At 35.8% G+C, this 23212-nt stretch overlaps 1 protein-coding gene across 1 annotated transcript in view; it reads right to left on the minus strand.

Moving 5' to 3' along the window:
• Nucleotides 1-424: 424 nt before the first annotated feature.
• The window catches only part of dpydb (dihydropyrimidine dehydrogenase b), a 153538-nt gene continuing 130750 nt past the window's right edge, over nucleotides 425-23212 (minus strand). Inside the window, exons 19-23 of the mRNA XM_026283439.1 lie at nucleotides 17855-17997; nucleotides 12893-13072; nucleotides 3109-3267; nucleotides 1332-1472; nucleotides 425-929 (exon numbers count right to left, since the gene is read on the minus strand). Of these exons, the coding sequence (XP_026139224.1) occupies nucleotides 765-929; nucleotides 1332-1472; nucleotides 3109-3267; nucleotides 12893-13072; nucleotides 17855-17997 (788 nt within the window). The 3' untranslated portion in view covers nucleotides 425-764. The remainder of the gene's footprint in view (nucleotides 930-1331; nucleotides 1473-3108; nucleotides 3268-12892; nucleotides 13073-17854; nucleotides 17998-23212) is intronic.

The following is a 23212-nucleotide window of genomic DNA, read 5'->3' on the forward strand; positions in this document are numbered from 1 at the left end:
GTGTTTGTATCAGCCCCAGTGAATGATTTGTTTAGCCAAACAAATCAATTGGGACATTAGAAGAACCGTTCTAAGCACCATTAGAACAATTTGTTCTGTGTCTGTGTCTAAACCTATAAAGCCGCTCTTCAAGAAGCCTAAACAATCTGTGAGTGAAACTATTCTAACTCTCCGTTAGACTGGTGATATTTTAATCAAATTAATTATTGCACATACTTGAAATTTTTAATTATACCTCATACTTGATATTTATTACTAAATATGTCCTGTGATTTAATTACTAACAAACATTAAACAAAGCAAATCTGCTTCATAAATAATTATGCTTATGTTCTTCATTATTGTTAATCACACTTACCAGTCACATAATTAATTTTCCCGAGTTTCAAAATAAGAATGAAAAAGAGACTTCCAGTACTGCAAGTTAATAACAATCATGCTTCTTTTATTATTTTATTTATTGCTATTCATTTATACCAGAGAAAATAACAGCACATCACCATCTTTCTCAATCAATCCTGAAAGGGAAAAGGAACAAAAAAAATAACTGCGTTGTTTAGAAATAATTCAACTCTTTTGTGCCAGCACAATTATTCAAGCATAACTGGCTTGGGAATATAAGGCAATTATTTCTGCTGGCTAATTATTCTTTTTCATAATAAAGGTAATTTTTCACACAGCAATGATAAGTGGAATCGATGCTTTGAATGAGACGTCGCTCCTTGGTTTTCATTCTCTCCGGTCAGGTGGTGCGACGGTGTGCTTTAGCAAACAGGATTAACAGGAAGGCCCCTCTTGGGCACGTACGGAGTTGTCCTGGTAACCATTTTGATGCAGTCGATGATGGGGCACACGCTCAGGCAGAGAGTGCAGCCGGTGCAGCTGTCCATGATTACAGGAAGATGGGTCTCAGGGTCAAACTTAATAGCCTGCAAAAGAAGACGGAGGGGAGGGGAAAAAAAAGCTATTACATTAGAGCAATTATTGACTCACAATAGGAGGATTTCCCCACTCCTGGGAGAGCTTTTCATGGATGGAAAAAAGCAACAACAATGACAGCAGCCAGCACAACAATATCGTTCTTTAAGGTAAATAGCTGGCGTCCTTCGTCGCGCATCATCCTTATTAATTTTAGACTATTCGATTGTCCCTTTATGTTTTCAATAATGTGCAAGGCCAATGGCGGTGAATAAACTCTATAATCGAGGGATTTCCAAAGACAACGTATAACTTTTTCTAGCTTCCCGTATTTTAGCAAACCAAGTAAAGTCATAACTGCTTTCTCGGAAATAACACCGCATCGTGTAATTATCTAATGTGTGCATCTGTACCTGGTAGCCCGAGTCGTTGCAGGTCATGTAGCATTTGCCACAGTTAACACACATCTCTGGATCGATGAGGGCCTGCACTTGTTCGGTGTTGTCCAGCTCCTGGTAGGCACCAATATGCTTCAGCGCTCTCGCAATCACATCCTTTGCAGACAGGAGAGGCAGGGATTAAACGGCAATAAAAACAGCCGTGGCGTCTCAAAGAAACAGTTTGAAAGGCAGCTTTCCGTTCTTAAGTTAGCTAAATTAAATCAGCGCTGGAAGGAGCGGAGTGGTTTTGATGTCTGACTGGTAGTTTGTGATCTCCATTTCCTACTAGAGATCCTTTACAGCGTAATCACCTCAAGGAATAAAGCCTTTTAATGTTATGAGCAGGAAAACTGCATGTGCCACAAGACAGCCTCAGATTACATGAGGACAAGCTGCTGAGGACGTGTATGTGAATTTCTGGATGGTTGTGTATGTTTCTGTATGTGTTACACTGTCAAATCAATGTGTTGATAAAGAATGATTTATTAAGAAAGGCATGTGATTAAAAAAAGGACACAAGTTGAACATTGAATTTTTTCACCATTCATGGTGTTAGATACTGAATAAAATCAGCGGGATACAGCAGCCCTCTGTATGTGTACTTATTAATAGCTTGCTAAAAATAATCAAAGAAGTTAATTAATATATGTGCACTACCGTTCAAAACTTTTGGTTCAGTAAGATGTTTTTGAAGGAAAGTCTCCTATGCTCACCAAGGCTACAAAAATCTAATTATATGAAACATTATTTCAATTTAAAACAATACTTTTTTTATTTTTATTCAAAATTTTAAAATTCTTCCTACGATAGCAAAGCAGAGTTTTCAGCAGCCATTACTAAGGCCTCCACCACTAAAAATCATTCTAATATGACTATCATTTCTTATTATTGTCAATGTTGAAAACAGTTGTGCTACCTAATGTGTTTGTGGATAAGTTTTAACTTTTATGATGACTTTTTGATGATTAGTTCTTTTTTTTTTTTTTTTTGGAAAAAGTTAAATATTTTGTAACATAAATGCCTTTACCTTCACTTTTGATCAATGTGATGCTTCCTCGCTAAATAAAAGTATTAATCATTTTTTATAAAAATAACTTTACATTACCCCAAACATTTATATTTATACAGAAAGAGACACAGAAAGAGAGATTAAAGCTGCAGTCGGTAACTTTTGACGCTCTAGCGGTTAATAAACAGAACTGCTTGCGTCTTGCGGAAGAACATCGTAGCCGGAACTACTTCTCTCTGTTTATGTCTATGAAGAATCACAAAGGTACTGGGTTACTCCGCCGCGGTATCCCCGAAGCAATCTAAAATAGTACGAATATAAACACTTATTATAGGTGCACCCTAGTGATTCAGGACAAGCCAAAAGCACGGTTTGGAAAATGGATTCATGGTGTACTCGCTTATTATATACACTTTTCTACATTTTGAACAAAAAGTTACGGACCGCAGCTCTGATTGGTTGTTTCTTAACGGGAGCGATGTAACGGGAGCCAGAGGAGCTTGATTTTTTCACAGATTATCTGTCTCATATTCTACTGTCAGGACATAATGACAGGTTTAACAAATATGCAAAAAATATATTTTTACAAAAGTTACCTACTGCAGCTTTAATATGACTCATCAGCATATCATGTACTTCATTTGAATAAAATCTGTAATTGACTGACAGCCCTAATATCACTAGAAATATGTAATGCCTCCTATAATAAAAGGTGAGATGATACTTGAAGATATTACTTACTTTAACATTAGGGATGGGTTTTTTGGGGATGTTTCTTTGGGAAACTCTAGAATCACTGGTGTCTGTGATCACATTGCCCATTGCATCTTTAAGACTCTTCTTGTACCTCGCCAGGACTTCAGTCTTCGTCTTTAAATACGGTCCAAAGCTAGGCAGACTCTTTAGGAAAGAAAGATGACAGGCATAAAAAGTTACATTTATTCAAACAAAGTCTTAAAAGATTTTACTGAAGAGTAGTTCATGTACTTTCAGCTAGTTTGAAACTTTGAATTATTAATTTCTATATTTGTTTATGAATGTACACGAATACTGATCTGTTCCACATTATATAATATGAGTTAATGACTTTTTTTAATGAAAGTTATTTAAAAATTATACCAAGACATGATTGAGAAAGCATGTCAGGTATGGACGTAATGGGAATTCATATCCACTATTTAAATCAACCTTAGCTTTTTACACCAATCTAATGGAAAGTGTGCTAAAACATCCTTGCTATCACTTCCCACATCCATTTAGAACAAAAGTGGTTGTAGTGCTGTCTTCGCCTCAGAGTCTCGCACACATGCCTGACCCTCCAGAGCAGCAGGGCTAAAGAGGTGATTCATATTCACAGTCACACTCTCATACCAATGCACCGAGTCTGAGAGGTGGCCATAAAAGAGCCTTCACTTTCCAAAGGCCATTTGACAGAAAACGCTAGCTCCATTGACGAGAAATCAAGTTCGCCACAAAATTAGCCATCCTTTTAATGGAACCATAAAGAGAATCTGCAATGAATTGTTAGGAAATCGTACAATACTACCAGTAATTGCAAGGATTAGCTGGTCAAACTAATGGTTTGACACTAAAATGGTAATGAATGGTAATTTGAGGCAGTTGGACTTATGTGTTGCTGATGGGCATCGCTTCCAATAACTGATATTTTCAGCTTTCTTTTTGGAGTTTTTTTTTTTTGGAGCCTAATTATCATATTTATAATTTGAAACAATCTTAATGACCGTTTCGTTCTGCATCTCTCTTCATGACCCCTCTCCAAAAGAATGCTTCGGTTATTCAAGCATTTTAACAACACCCTATTCCACCTTTCCGGCAACAAGTATTCCTTACAGCGCCTGGCTAAAATCCATTTGTCCCAAAGATAGGACATTTAAATTGGTCTAGCATTTTCCCAGTCACACAATCTCCTCAAAGCTGTCACCCACAACCGCCTGTAACCCTTCATTTCCGCCATGGCCAGATGGAAGTGTCTCTGTTACAAAGCAAAAAGAATCAAAACACGACAGGAAAGGACTCCGTTATTAGCTGCCTGTGTCAAACTTCTCACATTTTTATTTTTTGGAAAGTAGCAGCCCAAAAGAGATCAGAGGCCTTTGGTAAAGCAGGATGTATCCGAGGAATCAGAGAAACTAGTCTACGGTGGCACTGTTGACTGCAGGACTAATGGCTAGCTTAGGGGTGGCGCATCCTCCATGTATTTATTTCCCTGTAGAGCTAACACTGGTGGCCCTGTTCTAATCCTGCATAAAAGCATTACTCTCTCAGACACAGGCTGACAGTCTAATGAATCAAGCGCTCCAGCCCTGCAGCAGACAGTCTGAGGAGCCCATCGGAGGCTGGGGAGATAAACGTACACACAGTGACTACACACATGGACCTGTTCTTGCAAACAAAAACACACAGGCTAGACAGAGATATGTCATTAACAGTGCATCAGTCAAAATAAACAGAGACGACTGGCTTGCTTGTGAAACCTTGATTACATGGCAACTTTGAACACTACTTTATTTTTAACGTGCTGACAGCTTTCTATTGAAATAAACAGCCTAAGGGTGTGCCGCAAGATATAAATGAAATATTATTTTAGTTTTTTCCCCCAATTTTCTGAAAGTAACAGTCAAGAGAAGACAGGAAATGATGGGAGAATCACAAATACAAGCTGAATATGAACTTGAATGAACACCACAGCTCAACACCTAGCACTAACCACTAGGCCACATGTGAAATATGTGCATCAAAAGCACAATATACTGGTGTAACAGATCAGCTGATAATGGCTAATCAATGGGGCATGCATTTATCGCTATTTTGCTTTTTTTTTTACTTGCAGTCCTGGCATGAGAAATCAATGTTTACAAGGTTTTTACACCAATTTTGTTAAGTTGAAGCAGCCAACTGTATTGGATATCATAGCAGCTGAATCGCAAACAATTTTATAATGCTTTGCCTGTAAATTAGTTTGATATGGATAATTTTTTTTCAAAAATACTTTCACATGCATGTTTTTGACACGTGTTGACACATTTCTCTATGAAGTGACATTAGCAAATCATAACAGTGGCCATTTCCTGACAAATATAATCATCAGGCATGTCATGATTCATGATTATGTGTGTGTGTGTGTGTGTGTGTGTGTGTGTGTGTGTGTGTGTGCGTGTGTGTGTGTGTGTATATATTTATATATATATATATATATATATATATATATATATATATATATATATATATATATATTACTACAATAATGTGATGCCTAAATTCACTTCATAAATAGTTTTTAAAATGATTAATTTCAGCTTATAGAATACATATTTTCATTAATAAAATAATTTCATTTTTCATTTAAAAATATTAAACAACTAATGAGCTAAATAGATGCCTTTATCATAAACATAAAAATTACTTATCCATGCATGAGGGTGCTACAACACATAAACCGCTGCTTTCTGTTAAGAAAGACTGAGAAAATCTGAAGCTTAGTGGTTAATGTTTAATAGTCTACTAATAATGGTTGGTTGTTGGCTAAATAAGAATAAATGTACAATGTATAATTATAAAATATTTTTTATTTGCTTTTACAAACCAAGTCAGTTTTTTTTTTTATTCTAATCAACATGCAACAGATGTTGTCCATTCAGCTTTGAACAATTTCTTTGATGAATATAAAAAAAGATACTCAATTTCTTGAGCAAATCTGCTGTTCCAAATTTTCAGCAAGACAAACATCCATTTTAATACACATCCCTCACAAAACAATCGATCACACCTCACTGGCTTCCATCTCTTTCTCAAATCTCACCAAAACCACACACAAAGCAACTGACCACCATTTTGCCTCCGGCAGCCTTGTGAGTAAGTGTGGGTGCTTAAATGGCAATGGGCGGAAATCCCAGATGCCTATTATAACTTCATGTCTTCCAGATACACAAACTGCAGTCTGCCCGATTTACAGCGACCCCATTCAGCCCTATTAGATGAGCTCTTCCTCTCTCTCTGTTTTCTGTTTAGCGACGAGCCACGGCGTATCTGCTTTATGCTAATTCGCTCTAAGATCATTCAAAGGATTCAAAGGACATTCTACAAAGCAATATACTTAACAATGGAAAAGAAAAATATAATGGGAGTTTACACAAAGAATGTTCTTTTTTTACAAAGAAACATTGAAAGAAAAAGAAAATGCAATTTTTACTTGCATATAAAAGCGAGCGCGCTAAATAACAGTTATACACATGTTGGTGGAAAAGGAATCTTTCCATTTTCTTTGAGAGGGAGGCTTTTTTTTTTTTTTTTTTTTTGCACGTCCACTCCACGAGGAGTGCTGTTTTAATGAGAGGAGCTACACGCACTGCCAAATCTCATGTCCGGGGCAACCAGAAAGCCTCTGCTAATTAGATGCAGAGCTTTCCAAAACACAGGGCTTGTCAGTTCTCCCATCTCCCCTCTGAATTGTAAATCAAGAGCGCATTGGAGTAAGGAGCGCACATTATGTCAGTGTGGGCTGAGTGATTTAAATTATACGAGAATTAGAATGGAAGCCCGGCCTCCTATGTTCTGTAGCATTGCGCCCATCGCCGAGGGATTCAACGAGAGAAGCGTTAATCTTTATCTTTGCTTTGTAAGGCCATTAATAGCACTTTAAGAGCTAAACAGACCTCACTTGACAGATGTAGCATTCTACAGAAAGCTGTTTCAGAAGGACATCAGTTGAAACGTTATTGTTGTCCTGATGTGTGAGGAACCAGTTGGGTCCTGGGACATCATTAGATGATTTCATTACCTGAACGATCTGACCGCAGTGTCTCTCTACCACGCTTAACCCTACAAAGTCTATGGTATCATATTAATGTGGCCTCTAAATTACAACATGACCTGAACCTTGCTGAAAAACCTATTGTACACAATCAGAATACATGCATTCTGCCATCATACTTTTCAGTTGACCAAGATTTCTAAAAATCATTCCTTTGGATTGTCTGAGATACTGAATTTCAGATTTTCCTTCGTTGTAAGTTATAATCATCAAAATTAAAAGAAATAAACGTTGAATGGAATTAGTGAAATAAATAAACTTTTTGATGATATTCTAATTATATGACCAGCACCTGTATATGATACATAAAAGCTTGATGTATCGAATAACACATTTTTGTAGTATTTTATTTTCAATATTTTATCTGAAGGTTCAATAAACTGTACCATTAAAAAAAAAAAAAAAAATTAGATTTTTCTGACTTTAATTATGCTTTACAGGGTTCAACTCTACAGGTGACGAGGGTAAAAAGCTCTTATGAAATTCACAACTATTTTTTTTAAACACCAAATATATAGCTTATATAGCTTATAATCATTAAAAAGTTCACTAGTTATAGTTGGGCTTATTATGTCCAGTAGTACATTTTCAATTTACAGGACCCTCTAATGTAACGGCACTAAATAATACAGAATAAAATAACAAAACATTAATCCCCCAAGCTAATGTTAATGTAAGGAGCTCAGTGCTGGTATCATAGTGGGCATTGATCTCTGTACTTTAATTGGCTCAAGGCAGTGATTTTGCTCTTGTTTGGCAGATAAATAAAGACTTTATTAGCCAAGACCAAAACATCTCTTTCTATGTCTCCTCTCATCAGGGTGCAAAGATAAAGGAAACCTTTTGCCAGTGTCCTCACTCCATTTCTGAACAGCAGCAAACATTCAAACTGTGCATGTGTGTGTGTGCGTGGGCATTGGGACCTGCTTTGCATGCTGCTTTTTTGTGAGCTGCTTAAGGACTATAGAGTTCCTTGAAATTCACCAGGTAGAAACTCTCTTAATCTCCATCTGAAACTTGGACTTGTGTGATCAGCATGATTTGGATTATAAAAAGCACAGAAACACACCTTACAATAATGGTGACTTCATATTATTATATTGCACACACGCGCAGTCACACACACAACGCGCACACATTTTCCATTTGCGTAAAGCAAAAGGTGTTTCAACAAAATTCTGACAAAAGGGGTGATCCCTTTTCCAACTCAGTGATTCAGTGATTAATTTTTCAAATATCGGCATCAGGCGATACGTTTGGTCGATGTGTTCGAGGCGGGACTTTTATTTTGATGGCACTGAGACCGGCAGCGCCTGAGCGTCCACAGCTCACTCTCTCTCTCTTGATCGCTGTCGTTGTTAACAGTTATATCTAAATACAGATAGAAGTCTGTCTAATAATCAAATAGAATGGTTCAACAAAGGAATTAATGTATACAGAAAGTATTATAACGATTGCTTTTACTTTCTCGCTTGCCTTCAGCACTAAGCAAATACACATTTATATAATTTAAACAAATCGTTGAATGACTAAAGTACATTTAATTTCACAAACCTTGCAAACATAATACAGCATGATCGCGTGTTCTCAGTGTGACAGTTGCTCCTTGGGAATTGAATGCTTTAGGGCCCTATTTTAACGATCTAAACACAAAGTGTAAAGCGCACGGCGCAGGTGCGCCTGGACACATGGTCTAAACGGGTTGTCCCTATTCTCTTAATGAGTAATGGGTGTTTTTTGGGGCGTAACGTGCAATAAACTAATCAAAGTCTCATCTTCCATTCCCTTTAAGAGCCAGTTGCGCTCGTGCCATGACGGATTTGCTATCTACACAGCGGAATTTGGCAAGCACAAAGACAGACCGTGTCTGAGATGAAACAGAACTGCTAGATAGCCTAATTCTGATACATACGATGACTATCCATTATGAATATGTGTGTTACCCAAATAAAATTACCAGTCTTTGAAAAGGGGTTTATCAAGCTAGGTGGTGCATTAGAAAAGGAGCTCATCTCCTGTTTCCAAAATACATCACAAAGTGCTTGAAAAAGCTGTAAACTAATTCTACATTGCAAAAGGTGCAAACAACCTTACGCCTGTTTCACACCAATGTTTAAGTTTTTTTCAAGTTTGTAGTTGTCAAGGTAAAGAAACCAAATAATTAAATGTAAAATAGCACTGGATAGTCTTCAATGTAAAAATGAAATATACAATCAAACCTACATTTATTCAGACACCTTCAACATTTCTCACATTATTACAGTTTTGCTATATATATCAAAAATTATACCTGGTGTCTGAATAATTTTTGGTTTGACTGTTAAAACTACAAAGTAAAGAGCAGTGAGTGATTTTCTTTCATTTTCTTGGATTAACATTACAGCAGCCAGTAGCTAAATTAGGCGCGGTCACTTTAAGAGACGATGAACGCATCCAATATAATACACATCCCATTTTTTTCCTCAACTGTTTACTTTCACTTAAGAAATAATTGACAGTTTTTTCTAGCATCATTTCCAAGGTGGATATTTTGACATATTGTGTATGTATTTGTCGGCACAAGAGCAAAAATAAGCAAATTCGATGTTCAAGTGTTTTGAGACGTCTTTCTCTTCGCAGAAGAGAGCTCGGTTCAGTGTCGCTGTCCGTGATATGCGGCTCTCTCTCTCTTGTGCGCACTGAAAACCAGTAACCAGCTACTCCGTTAAGCTTTTCCGCGTCTTGTGTTTGGATGCTTTGATGTTTAACTTTAAATCGACAAGCGGTAAGGCATAAAACATGTGAAAAAGATAAGCTTTCATGACGATGCGCAGCAGTGGCCCGTCAACTGTCCTGAGCATCTTTTTAGGCTGGACTCAGCCAGCCGGTTATATAAAATATCAAGGTGAAAGTCATCATAGCTTGCTTAGTATAGACCCAGCTCCCAACCCAACTTTGATAATAGATTAACGGCGATATTTTTTTTTATCGCCCGATAAGAGTCTCGCGTTAACGCCAAAACGGCCCACCACTAATATATATATATATATATATATATATATATATAAATTTAATTAGCCTACAAAAAATTCTTATTCATTGCAATCCTTTAATGTTTTATATTTGTCATGTTTTTGTGCTGCGTCCCTGTGTTTAATAAGCAGTGTGTACTAACATGCTCAGTGTACTAACACGCTCTTTAAATAACAAAGAAAAAACATTACTTTAGATCAGGTTTAAGTTGGTCTATGGCGCAGTCTATTTTCAGCTCCTTGAAATAACATTGCACCAGCAATCCGTCTGAACACACCTCTTTTTTAGACCAGCACGCCCATGGGCGCACAAATGAGCACAAATGTATTTGCTAATTAAATGACGTGGAGGGAAAATGCAAACCTCTCCACACTGAAACTAGCACACACACTTGGGTGTTTTATAGGGCCCTTAAACTTTAAACTCGTAATTTCAAATTATGCTGTGTTTTATGCATTTGCCCACTGTCATATTTATGTCATTTTCACTGTGTGTTGTATGTAAAATGAGTGTTACCTTGGCTTTATTTGAAAAATATGATTCCCAGTGCACACAAACTTCCCAGAATACTGATTGCAATGTTGGTTACAGTGTTTACTTCCTTTTTAACTATATTTTTAGTAAATATTTATTTGTGAAAAAATACTGTATCTTAAGTACAAATATGTTCATTTTACACATACATTTTTTAATCCATTGTTAAATATTAATAATAATAATAAAAATTATATTGGCATTTATATCAGCTATCGCCCCCATCACTTGGATGTTATAAGTTAAAACAAAAATATGATAATGATAAAACAAAAACTGTGTCCGTCTTCTTTTTAGGCCGCAAAAAACAACATGTGATTTAAAGAAGGTGATTCTTTTCTATACCCACTTTATGATATGTATTACATTTAAAAATAATTCTAGCATAATATAATGCACATAAATAAAATGGTATAATGTCAATGTAATGTATATGTAAATATATAATATAATACTTATAATAAATTAAATAGATTATATATTCACTTATATACAGGTGTATTTAAAAATACATTTGTGAAATTCCTTCATTAACAGTACATTGTACCCTATTTTACACATAACTTACTGTATGCTCACTGCAGACGAAGTACGTGTGAACCTTGGGCAATAAATATTTGGGGCAAAACATAACACCTGAGGCAAAGCTACAGTGAGCTTTATGACCAATGCATGGAAAAAAAAAAAAAAAAAAATCCCTGAACACAGGTTTTATTTTATTTATTTTTTTTAATTATATTTTTTTGCCATACAGTATGTCTAGATTTTGTTTGACATCTTTACTTAGTGATTATTTCGACTTATGTCTGTTCTAGAGACATGTTACAACTTTTTGATAAAGCTCTCATTGGTTTTCTTTTGGAAATAGGTTTCAAATTTATACTGAATGCATTTATGACTGTAAAGCATGTCTGTGTGTGTCAAAATCGTGATTAAAATCGAAATCGCAAAATTGATCACAAAATCGTGATAGGTTTTTTTTTTGTCCATATAGCACAGCCCTAAAGATGATCATGCAGAACCTCTGCAAGCACAAAAAACATGCTACTAAAGCAACTCTTCTTCATCTTCTCAAGTGCAGCGCAAACAGGCCTCACACCCTTTTTTCCTTATTCCGTGTCTTTAAGTCTATTTTGTGCAATTACAAAATTTATCGTTCTCATCCTTAAGGATGTGTTGAAATGTTTACTAGACAACAAGAAAAAAATGCAGTGGCATATATTGACAAAAATATGCGTTTAAAATAAAAGCAAATACAAGTGTCTAAACACCCTCCTCCCACTCCTAGTTTTCCAAAACTGTGTGCTTGTTTCTGGACAGGGCTCCAGACACCCTGTTGGCACAAAACAAAGAGAGAGAGATTTCGCCCCTCATGTTTTTCAAAATCATGTTGTAGTCGAGCAATAGCACTTATCAGTTCACAGTGTTTTCCCCCCACCATCACTTTTAACAGAAGCACAAAGCTGTTTGTGGAGAGAGAAGCATTTGCATATGTTTCGTTTTTATGCTGCATGAATGTGGTGTAGTGATGGAGAAAATATCTCTTTGTGCAACTGTGAAATTTCAGTGGAGGGTTGAGTTTGGCTGCGACCAAGAGAGAGACAAACATAATCACAATTCGAATAATTTACTGATATTAAAAATAAATATATGGTAATTTCATGACAGCTTTGATTCTCTAACATTTAAGGACCCCCTCACATTTTATGCTTTCTGTATGCAATTCAATTCACAACTAAACTGTAAAAATAAAAATAAATAAAAAAATCCTTGATAGCCATCATAGAAGAATTTGTTATATATGTGCAAAAGTAGATGGGTTTCATACTACACTTTACAGCACAGCGTAGCTGACAGACACCATTGGTCAAATGGTCACTAATCAATCTGAAGAAGCCTGGGGCTTCTTTCATGCCAAGAAGAGGAAAGTAAATGACTCTCATGCCTTTTAGCATCATCCTTGCGGCTATGTTACTAACACCCACAACCTTAAACATCCTTTATGACTCAATAAAGCATTATCTCCACACCAGGCGGATTTTGCCTGTTTAATTGCAACACAAATCACTAAAGGTTAACTAGAGAAACACCACAGAGAGTTTTGTTTCTTAAAATGAGCCTTAGGCGACCAGCCATAGAAATGCTCACCTTTCCGATGAGCTCCTCCACGCGGGGGACTGGTTTGCCCTTCTGGTGGCGTATGGTGGGAGGAGACTGGCCATCCCAATCATGTAGCTCCTCTATGCTCTTCAGATACAGCAGCGCCTTCAGGCCTAAACAGTAGTCCTCAATAACTGTGAAGTCCTGGTTCTGCACAGCACTGCACACCTGTTAAATATGCACAGATAAACAGACCTCAGGCCCCAGACATAGTGAAACACCAGTGATTAAACTATCTACTTCATCTTTTTAGTGTGCATTTTAAAAGCAGAGTGTATTCAATAACTCAATGCAGCATAATAGAAAGAAAGCTGATGTGGTCGCAGAGCAACAGGACCAAGTTTAATATCATTTAAGTCATTGTTTACTGATAATCTTCCTCTCTGCTGAAGCTCTAAAAACTCGCTTGCCTTCAGATTAAAAAAAATGACCGAACCTTTGGATTACACACAGCTAGAAACAGCTCAAATTCTTGAGTTCCTTCTACTGTTTAAGAATAATAGCACCTATTCATTTGTCTCCTTATTAGTTCACTGATAGTAGTTTCGGAACATCGAATATATCACGGTTAGCATTAAAAATATTCAGCAGCACAACTCTTGTAAACATTGATGATAATAATAAGAAATGTTTCTTGAGCACCAACTCATCATATTAGAATGATTTCTGAAGGATTGTGTGACGCTGACGACTGGAGTAATGGCTGCTGAAAATTCAGCATAGCAATCAAATAAATAAATTACTTAACAATATTAATATTTTTACTGTATTTGAATGAAATCAGTTTAGTCTTGGTGGGCATAAGATACTTCTTTCAAAAACATGACATTATACTGTACCAACCCAAATTTAAAAACAAAAATATAGTATACAGTATATAGAGTATATTAACATTATACAGAGTATATCTCCCTGAGATCAGTTTTGGAAGTTCAGAATGAGTCTATTTTGCAGCTTATAGATTCAATAAATGGTGTTTTTGGACTAGGGAGGAAGTTTTGACAGTCACAATATTTTATCTTTCATTTTTTTTCTCTCAAAAGCAAAAGTTTTATTTGTCATGACATGACCCCTTCAATAATGAGATGAAGTCTGCCAGAAAATCTCAAGTTTAACAGACTCAGAGACAATCCAGAATTCATTTTCTCAACCATAGAGATGCTTTTTAACCCCTCACCTCAAATGTCTTGTAAGCGTTTCCCAATGGAAAAGTACAGTTTGCAGTATTCTTCACCGATAAAATACACTGCCATCAGACAAACCACAGCTGACACTTCTCATTTGGAGTTGTTCTAAATCTCCATCTACTGCTATAAAAAGGAATATATCCATTTTCCTAGTCATCAGCTTTAATAAACTCTTTAAGGGTCCTTTTTTGACCTATTACATGCTAACTTGCTCAAAACAGTTTTAAACTCCTAATTACTGAACATCCTGAACATTGTTAATCAGTTCCTCCAGCAAATATTTTGCCACATAGCTTAAAGACAGCAATTGTTAGGCCTCTGGTGAAGCAAAATGATCCTGATTCTCCTCCAATCTTCCATTTTCAAAATAACTAAAAACAGTATTCTAGCAACATTAATAATCCTAATGAGACATTCCAGTCTGGACTTAACATAGCTCTAAAATGTATCTTCTAACAGATCTGCAAGTTAATATAGTAATCTGTCAATCCTAGAGCTGATCTTATTACTGTCTTTAAAATGGTTGATCATAAGATTGTGCTTAACTGACTGACCTATTAGACTCAGTTTTAGATTAGTTTAGATCTTACTTAAGCGACAGTAAATAATATGTTGCACTAGGTGCACACAACACCAGATAACTTGTGGTATTTTCCACAACTCATTTAAAGGGATATTTCACCTTCAGTTGCTGGTTCCCATTGACTTTCATAGTATGAAGAAAAAAAAAAAAAAAAAAAAAAAAGCAAGGTAAGTAACCAGCAACTGAAGGTAAACTGTCCTTTATTATTTAAACGTGCATCCATCCATCAGTATGTAAATTATTATAACTTTTCATTAACTATAATGATTTTATACATAGTTTATATCAATATAGATATGTATTAACTTGCTCCAGATGCCCACAAACCAATTAGCACCCTTCTGGACTACATCTATAGATTGCAACTAGAGACACTTAAATACAGATTTATTGTGCCGTTTATAATTTTTTTTTTTTTTTTTTTAACTATACTAACAACGTTTGTAAAACAGCATATTATCACATTCACAACATCTCTAAGCTATGTGAATTCTACTGATATTGAGAATCTCATTCACACCTTTGTCATATCAAGACTATTCACTATTACAGTAGTGTTTTGGCTGCCCTGTCTAAGAGCTGTCTAAAAAAACCTGTGCGAGGATTATTATTATTTATTTATTTCTGTTAATTATATAATGGACAATATTCCATTAGTTGAGTTGAGGTCAAAATGTTACTTTACAAAATTGTTACAAAATTCAAACTTTTGAATGGGGTCATTTTTATTAATTCAACTATTATTTTCTCTTGTGGTCTATATGTACATTTATTTAATGTGAAATATCTTTCAGATCAGTACTAAATAAAAATAACATGCATTTTGTATGATCCCTCTTATTTTGATTTGATTTTGATGACAACCTAAATGCAATTTAAAATGTACATTTCTCTTTGTGTATGAATTTTATTTCCTTTTATTTATATCCGCACATTCTATTTGTACATGTACACTATACATTTGGGATGTTTACGTTTTCTTTTTTTGATTTGACCAAAAATACAGTAAAAAAAAAAAAAAAAAAAAAAAAAAAATATATATATATATATATATATATATATATATATATATATATATATACATATATATATATATATATATAACTAAACATATTGTGTATCACATATTGTGATATTTCAAAGGTGAATTTTCAGCAGCCATTAATGTGATAGTTCACTATTAACTAATCAGTAACTATTGTTTTTCCATACCAGCCTAAGAACTACTGTATACAGATTCATAATTAATATGAATAATACAAAATGTATAATTAATTCTAAGGTGAAGGTCTTGGTAACCCACCAGTAATGCCTCAAGTATAACCAAATCCTTCAGAAGGCATTATTCATTATTTGGATCAGTATTATAAAGTGAATATCATGATACATCTATAGTAATTACTGAAATCATTATAAACTTTTGAGGTTTTTGTAAGATTCTGGTTAGTAATAAATTTTTCTAGATTTGGAAACACTTAAATTATTACTAGTGGGTTACCGTGATCCTCACATTAGAATACTGATGCAAATAATTAGTAATTTCATCAGATCGATGTAGAAACACTTGAGTCATTACTATCCAAAACCTTACATATATCTCAGAAGCTCACAATGATGTCAGTCAATATTAGGGAGTTATGATGGTTTTCACATTAGAATACTGATCCAAGTAAATTGGTAATTCCTTTAGAAGGATTTGGTAATTTAGACATTACTAGTGGGTTACAATTATCTTCATTTTAGAATGAATCATTCATTACGCATAATTGAACCTGTATACAGTAGTTCTTAAGAGTTCTCCAGGATAAAAAAAAGCAGTTATTGATTAGCTAATAGTGAAATACCAGAGTGCTATTACTTTCTAAATCATTAATCACAGTTTCTTGTTAGGTAATAGTAGTTACTACAAAATTGAGTAGTATTAGTCATTTGTGTCCGTGAATTTATTCATTAATGACGGAACAGTATTCTAAAGTGTCACCATATCTTGTAATCAATTATAACCAAATAATAAAATAAAAAATAAATAGTGTAACAATAAATTGATCAGTGTTATAATTTATTAAATGTGGTTACGATTATTCATGATATTGTACAATGCATTATAAGGTGCATTACAAGGCAAAATCATTGTAATATGCTGATTTGGTGCTCAAGAAACATTTATTATTATTATGCATTTTAAAAATAATTGTGCTGCTTTATATTTTTATGGAAATTTAATGCACTTTTTCAGGATTATTTGTTGAACAGAGAACAGTCATTTTACTGTTCATCAATTGAATGCATCCTTACTTAATAAAGGTATTCATTTCTTTCAAAAATAAATCTTTCTGACTCTAACTTTTGAACGGCAGTGTACATATCCAATTGTACATATCCATGGGCCTTTAATATGCTGTTCAGAGCACTATAAACTCTGTTTCCAGAAGTGTTAGATAAATAACACTTTTCTTATTTACTTACTATCAGATGTGTTGTTTGTCTTGTGAGTCTGTGAGAGGTTAACATTGTTGGCCAGAGCAGCTGATTGGGCTGATCTAATTCGAGCAGGAGATGGAGCTACGATGTGTTTCTGTAACACGCTGGTGACACTGATTCAACTATAGTGTAGTGAGGAGTTGGCTAGTTTACAATTTCTCCTATTACTACGAGCCAGCACTCTGCTATTACATGTGGGTGTTATTAAAATGTTTTAATTCCAGTCTCCCCCCCCCCCCCAGAACTCCAAAGCACTTGTGAAACGTTATTTCTGCACATAATGAGAGTGTTTTGATTTATTTATTTAAAAAGAGATTTCTGAGGCTGTGGCATCATGTTGAGATAATGGGTTTATTTGCACTAACAACATGTTCAGAGCCATGTTGTAAATTGCAATTTGCAGTTTGGTGTTGCTTCTCGGCTATAGCAGCTCTGTGTGAGTGTAGCCGTTAGTAGACTGCTTATTAAGGATTGATTAGAACCGACTACTTTATGTACATGTTTAAACCCAGACATTAGGCTTGCATATTGTATGAACCAAAAATGATACATTTTTACCCAAGCTCTGGTCCTACAAATAGGGATGATATGAGGCTGAGGGGTTGTACAGACGTGGTTACAGGTCTAGACTGGTAAACAAAAGGTTCATATCCACCAGTAACTGGTGAATGGAGGTTGGTGATGAATGTAAGTGGTTACCTGCAGGACAGACGCTCCAGCATGGAGAAACTGTAATCCAGACTCCGCTGAGTCAATACCACCAGTAGCCAAGATCGGGAATCCGGGAAGTGCTTTTGCTATAGCTGACACCGCTCGCAGAGCTATGGGGCGGATTGCATTACCTATCCAAATACAGGAAAAACATTATTAAATGTAACACAATAATTATAGAAAATCGGTTCATACAGATTACAAATCCAATTTGTGATCAGAGCATGTCTTACTGGGCCTGTTTACATCAGATAACTATCCGATCATGAAAGAACAGGTATAAATTTCCTCTGAAACGCTTTCGAGATTTAAATCCGATTGCTCAAACCACTACAGGAGGTGGTCTGGGACACATTCCTGAAAGTGGACAAGTGTAAATGCATCTGGGTGTTGAAACCACATACAGTATGTACATTTTACCTTCTCCCAAAATGTACAAAATAAATAAATGTGAGAGTATGTTATGACCAGGTAAGTGTGTTTAGGCACCACACAATTACGGAATGTGATTTCTACAAAAGGGGGCCCCACTTGACAGCTTGCAGATGGCCTCCAAAACACTAAACACGCCTCTGGATATGACAGCGCTAATCCAACAAGCATCGCCGGAGATGAGTAGCTGAGTATCTTTTCAGCAAGCTGACCTGCAAACTGCTGCAAATGAAACTGAAATTAATAAATCAAATGCTCAACAGACAATCATCTTGATTAAAAGAAGTAAGACTAATTTAGCTGTCCAGTGCTGATGCCACTTTCTCTCCATTTGCAGTCTTTGATCTTGAAAATAGCTGAAATGATGAATAAAGTGCAATGCATAGCTGTTGCTTTCATTGAAATGCACTCCATTAAATGTGCATGTAGTGCAGGAATTGAAGACCAGATTTATATCCATTTGCGCACAGATAGACACATTTATGAAGCCAAGTGTAAATGGAACCATTTTAACAAATGAGATAACTATCCGATCTGAGAAAATGCATGAAGTGACCAGGTGTAAACAGACACTTATATAGTAGTCTCATAACTACTGTTCAAAAGTTTGGGGACATTAAAAAGTAAACAAGCAAGGAACATAAAATTGATCAAAAGTGACAGTAAAGACATTTATAACTTTTAAAAATATATGTATATTTTTCAAATGCTTTCAATTTTCAAACTAATCAAATAATCCTAAAAAAATATTTCCACAAAAAAAAAAAAAAATTATCAATTAACTTATATTTTCTTAAGCACCAAATGTTTGAAAAACAAAATGTTTAATATAATAAACTTTTCATACATTACTCAATGTTTTAATGCATTTTTATGCTTAATAGGGTATTGCACTATTAGGTTAGCAACATGCTAATGTCAACATCTTCTGAAATCAATAGAGGACTACGGTGATGACATTTTTACACTTCATTCTGAAAGTTAGCATCATCCTGGTTTCCCTCAACAAAAACCAAGCAGGGTTTTCCATTCTTATATATTTTGTTCATCAAAATAATATTCACAAATTAACACAACAAATTAATTCTGAATCCTAAATACAATAAAAAAAAAAGAACAGACAACATTTTAGGCTACAAACGAACTATACCACAGTCTAACAACTTTAACGTCACAGCCACCAAGCTCCAGACAACTCTTTCAATCTTTATTTAAAATCGAAAAGCTGCTGTAGGTTTTAGTTAAAATAGTTTGCATAAGAGGAAGGTTAAAGAAACAAGACTGTTAAATTTGATTAGAACAGACCTTATTTCAGCCATTGAACCAAAAACACCATTGTTTTTGTAATGATAATTTCTGTCATTTCTAAAGTCTCCAGAGTGGAGTCCTGTTTGTGTGCTGCCTATGTAGAGCATTTTAAATACCAGTCCCTTAAACTTCTATACTGGTTAGGATGTTGACAGCAAGGCAGTTCACTAGGTTTGGGATCAGAGCAACTGTGTCTACAGGTGCCTGAGTTAAACCTATGCAGCAGCACAACCCTCCCCGTGTTGTCTCTCTTCATCTTTCAGGATGACAGGATTCCCTAATGACATCCGAGTGGCTTTCTGATCAGCCAGACAGATGGAAGTGTTTATCACATTACATTTAACCTCATTTTCCCAGCAGGTTCCCATTCATTGATCACAGTCGTACGTTTGTCCACATTCATTTCGCCGGCGTGGCTCAGAACTCCACTTTCACCATTTGATGGCTCGAGACAGCTTTCTTTTTTAGCCCCACTCTGGCGTGCTAAACGATCCTCATCACCCACACTATTCCTAAATTGGGGAGATAAATTCAATCACAGTGAATATCTTTTTGCAGCCACATGGTTAATTATGTACGTATGGACGCTTCCCTAAGCCTCTGGCATTTCCTGCCACCCTCACTTTTTTATGGTTTTCAACCTGTTTGTTGAATGGATGGCACGTCAGGTAGAATTTGTCATCTCTGCTCCATTCTGACAACCTAATATCATAAGACGACATCACTCGGCTCGCAATGAAAGCCATTTGGGTGTGATTTAGAGATGAGGGTTCGGCTCACTACAGCTTAAGTCAAGAGCCTGGAGGTCTGAACACATCATTCTTAAATGTCTGTGTGAGTCAAATGTATCGAGGTAATAATTTCCTGCTAAGACATCTGCTACACCTCATCCAGCAAGGGGCTATTGTACTGAGTGATGTCACAATCACATTAATATGGACGAGACTTGTGCAACAAAGGTTGAGAGTCATCAAAGCCCTTGTCAGCCAATGGCAGCCAACACAGATAATGTTGTTATGCAGCACACTTCCACTCAAGAAAAGCTTCAGTCCTGTGATATGGGTTTGATGTTATTGTGGCACTGGCTCTGTCCTTCCCTGCACTTTGTTCTTGTTTTTCACGCCGGCCGCGCTGACAGCTCCTGTTGCTCTGACAACCCCAACATGTCCTTGTCAAACAGGGTCGCTCACGCCTGTTTGTCACCAGTAACTGTGGCGAAGTTGTCAGCACAAGTTCACTGCATGTCAATAGCAGCACATGCAGGCTAATGCTAAAGTTAGCTCAGAGTGTCTAATGTTGTCTCTTGAGTATGGTTTTTTAATACTGGAGTAATTGTACTTCATCATACTTCTTCATAATTTATTTAATTATATTTCTAAAAAAACAAACAAACAAACAAAAACAAAAAACACCTTTTACTCACTGCAATTTCATTTAGATCCTGCAAAGTGTATATTTCACTTGTCATCATAACAAAAATATACTGTATACTCTAAATTAAGTTTGTCTTATTGAGCTAATGAGTCAAATAACATTTCCATGTGAATGTGACCTAAAACTGCAAATTAAATGTATTTCGATGTGAAATGTATGCCATCATGATCATAACCCTGGTAAAGAGCGTGTTTTTCACATAAAGCGATAAAAAAAAAAAATGTTATAACTATAACCATGTTTAAAGCAAACTTGACATGGTCACTGATCAGTTTCTAAATTACTCAAGAGTCACACTACAATCAAATATTGAAGAGAATTTGAAAGTAGAAAATATAGATATTATTTTTTAATTACTTATTTTAATGGTTGGACAAGTTAACACATTATTAACGTGTTATTAACACTTTAAAGCATTAATTGATTAACACCGAAAAATATTTTATTGCACGTTAATGTAGTTTTATTTATTTTTTATTGTTATGAAAGTCCGTTGCTCACTGGCTCTGAATACACATATAGACAAATCATCAGTCACAGGAGAGGATGCTCGCAATCAAATTATTTAGGCTAAGCGTCTCCATTACCAAACCACTGTCCACTGCTATTTTTAACAGAAAAGAATGCAACAAGCTCGTAATCATGACTTTATAAGTTGGAAATAGGAAGTTTCCAATAGCATGTGAAGACCGCAGAGAAGCACTCACGCTCAACACAGTGGAGTGAATCATGCTTAAAAAGGTTGTGAGACAGAACTAGCATAACATTCATTACCTGTACCAAGTAGAAAGTGAAATATGTACTTAAAATTCTGAAGTACTTAGTATAATTTCTAGCACTTCCTACATGCCTGCCATAGTGAGCTCCACTTTTACTAGTCCTGTTCTTTTTCTGTAGGCTGCATGTGTTCAGCAGTATCACACTTGTGCTTTACAGACAGCACAGTCTGTGCTTAGAGACGGTCCTGGACCCGCTAGCACTTTATATCTTTCATCAATACCTCATTATTCTGAGCAGGTCCTATCACAGCTTCCAACGTGAGCGAGCACAGCTCCTGATGAGCGCCATCCTCAGTCTGGTCCCGTGCTGAGGTGATTGACAGCTCAGTGAGGTCATCGGGTGGCATCTGTTAGCACGAGGCGTCCGCTCCTGATGCCAGACTCTCTGATTAATAATTCTAAACACTGTGCAAGATGGAGCGTGGGGTCTCTGCATCCTCTATGATTTCTATCTTTGCTCAAATATGTTGTCCCTCAAAAAGACCCGGCCAGATAACAAAAGCAAATAAGAGACGAGAATGACTGTGCAGCTCTCTGTTAATTACGCCTGCCGATGCTCCCAGGGTGTCTGGGGAACATGGTTTTCCATGCACAATGAAAAGGATGCAATAATATATCTTTGACAACAGACCAGTCGGTCGGCATGACCAATCATTAAAACACATATCAAATGAGAAACACGCTGCCAGCTAAATGGAATCACAGTGGGAGGCTCAACCAGGGGAAAAATAAAGTGACCATATGATCTAGACTAGAGGTCAGCAATTACCGGACTGGAGCCTGGATCCGTACTGGTCCATCTGGACCCAAATTTCTCAGAAATTAATGCAATCATAAACATAGCAATGTTTTTCTCCACACACAAACATTTTCAGCTTTCACTACACTGCAAGGATGTCACAGACACTGCATCTGAAGCAACATAGACTATATAATATGTTCCTATGACACACAGGATTTTTATATATATATATATATATATATATATATATATATATATACAAAAACTACAATGGAAGAAATAAAGCAAAGCATAGCATGCCAAACCAGCAAGAAGGGGATAGTTCACCCAAAAATGAAAATTGTCATAATTTACTGACCCTCATGTTGTTCACAATCTAAGTCCCGTAGAACAGAAATTAAGATAAATGTAAACCTGAAATATTTATGTCAGAAAACTTTTTAAAAGTTTATAAAAATGTCATAAAGAGTGGTTTAATCCAAGTCTTCTGAAGAGACACACTTTTGATGAACATATTTAATTTCAGCGCTCAACAGATATGGAAAACAGAAGCTCACACAAGAACCAATGAGGTTTGTTCTCACACATAAACTTTGTATGGTTGATCTGCTTGAAGGTTTTAGTGTAATGGAATTTAATGGAGTGCCAGAA

This window comes from Carassius auratus, chromosome 2 (assembly GCF_003368295.1).
Source record: "Carassius auratus strain Wakin chromosome 2, ASM336829v1, whole genome shotgun sequence".
In the NCBI taxonomy this organism is placed as follows: Eukaryota; Metazoa; Chordata; class Actinopteri; order Cypriniformes; family Cyprinidae; genus Carassius; species Carassius auratus.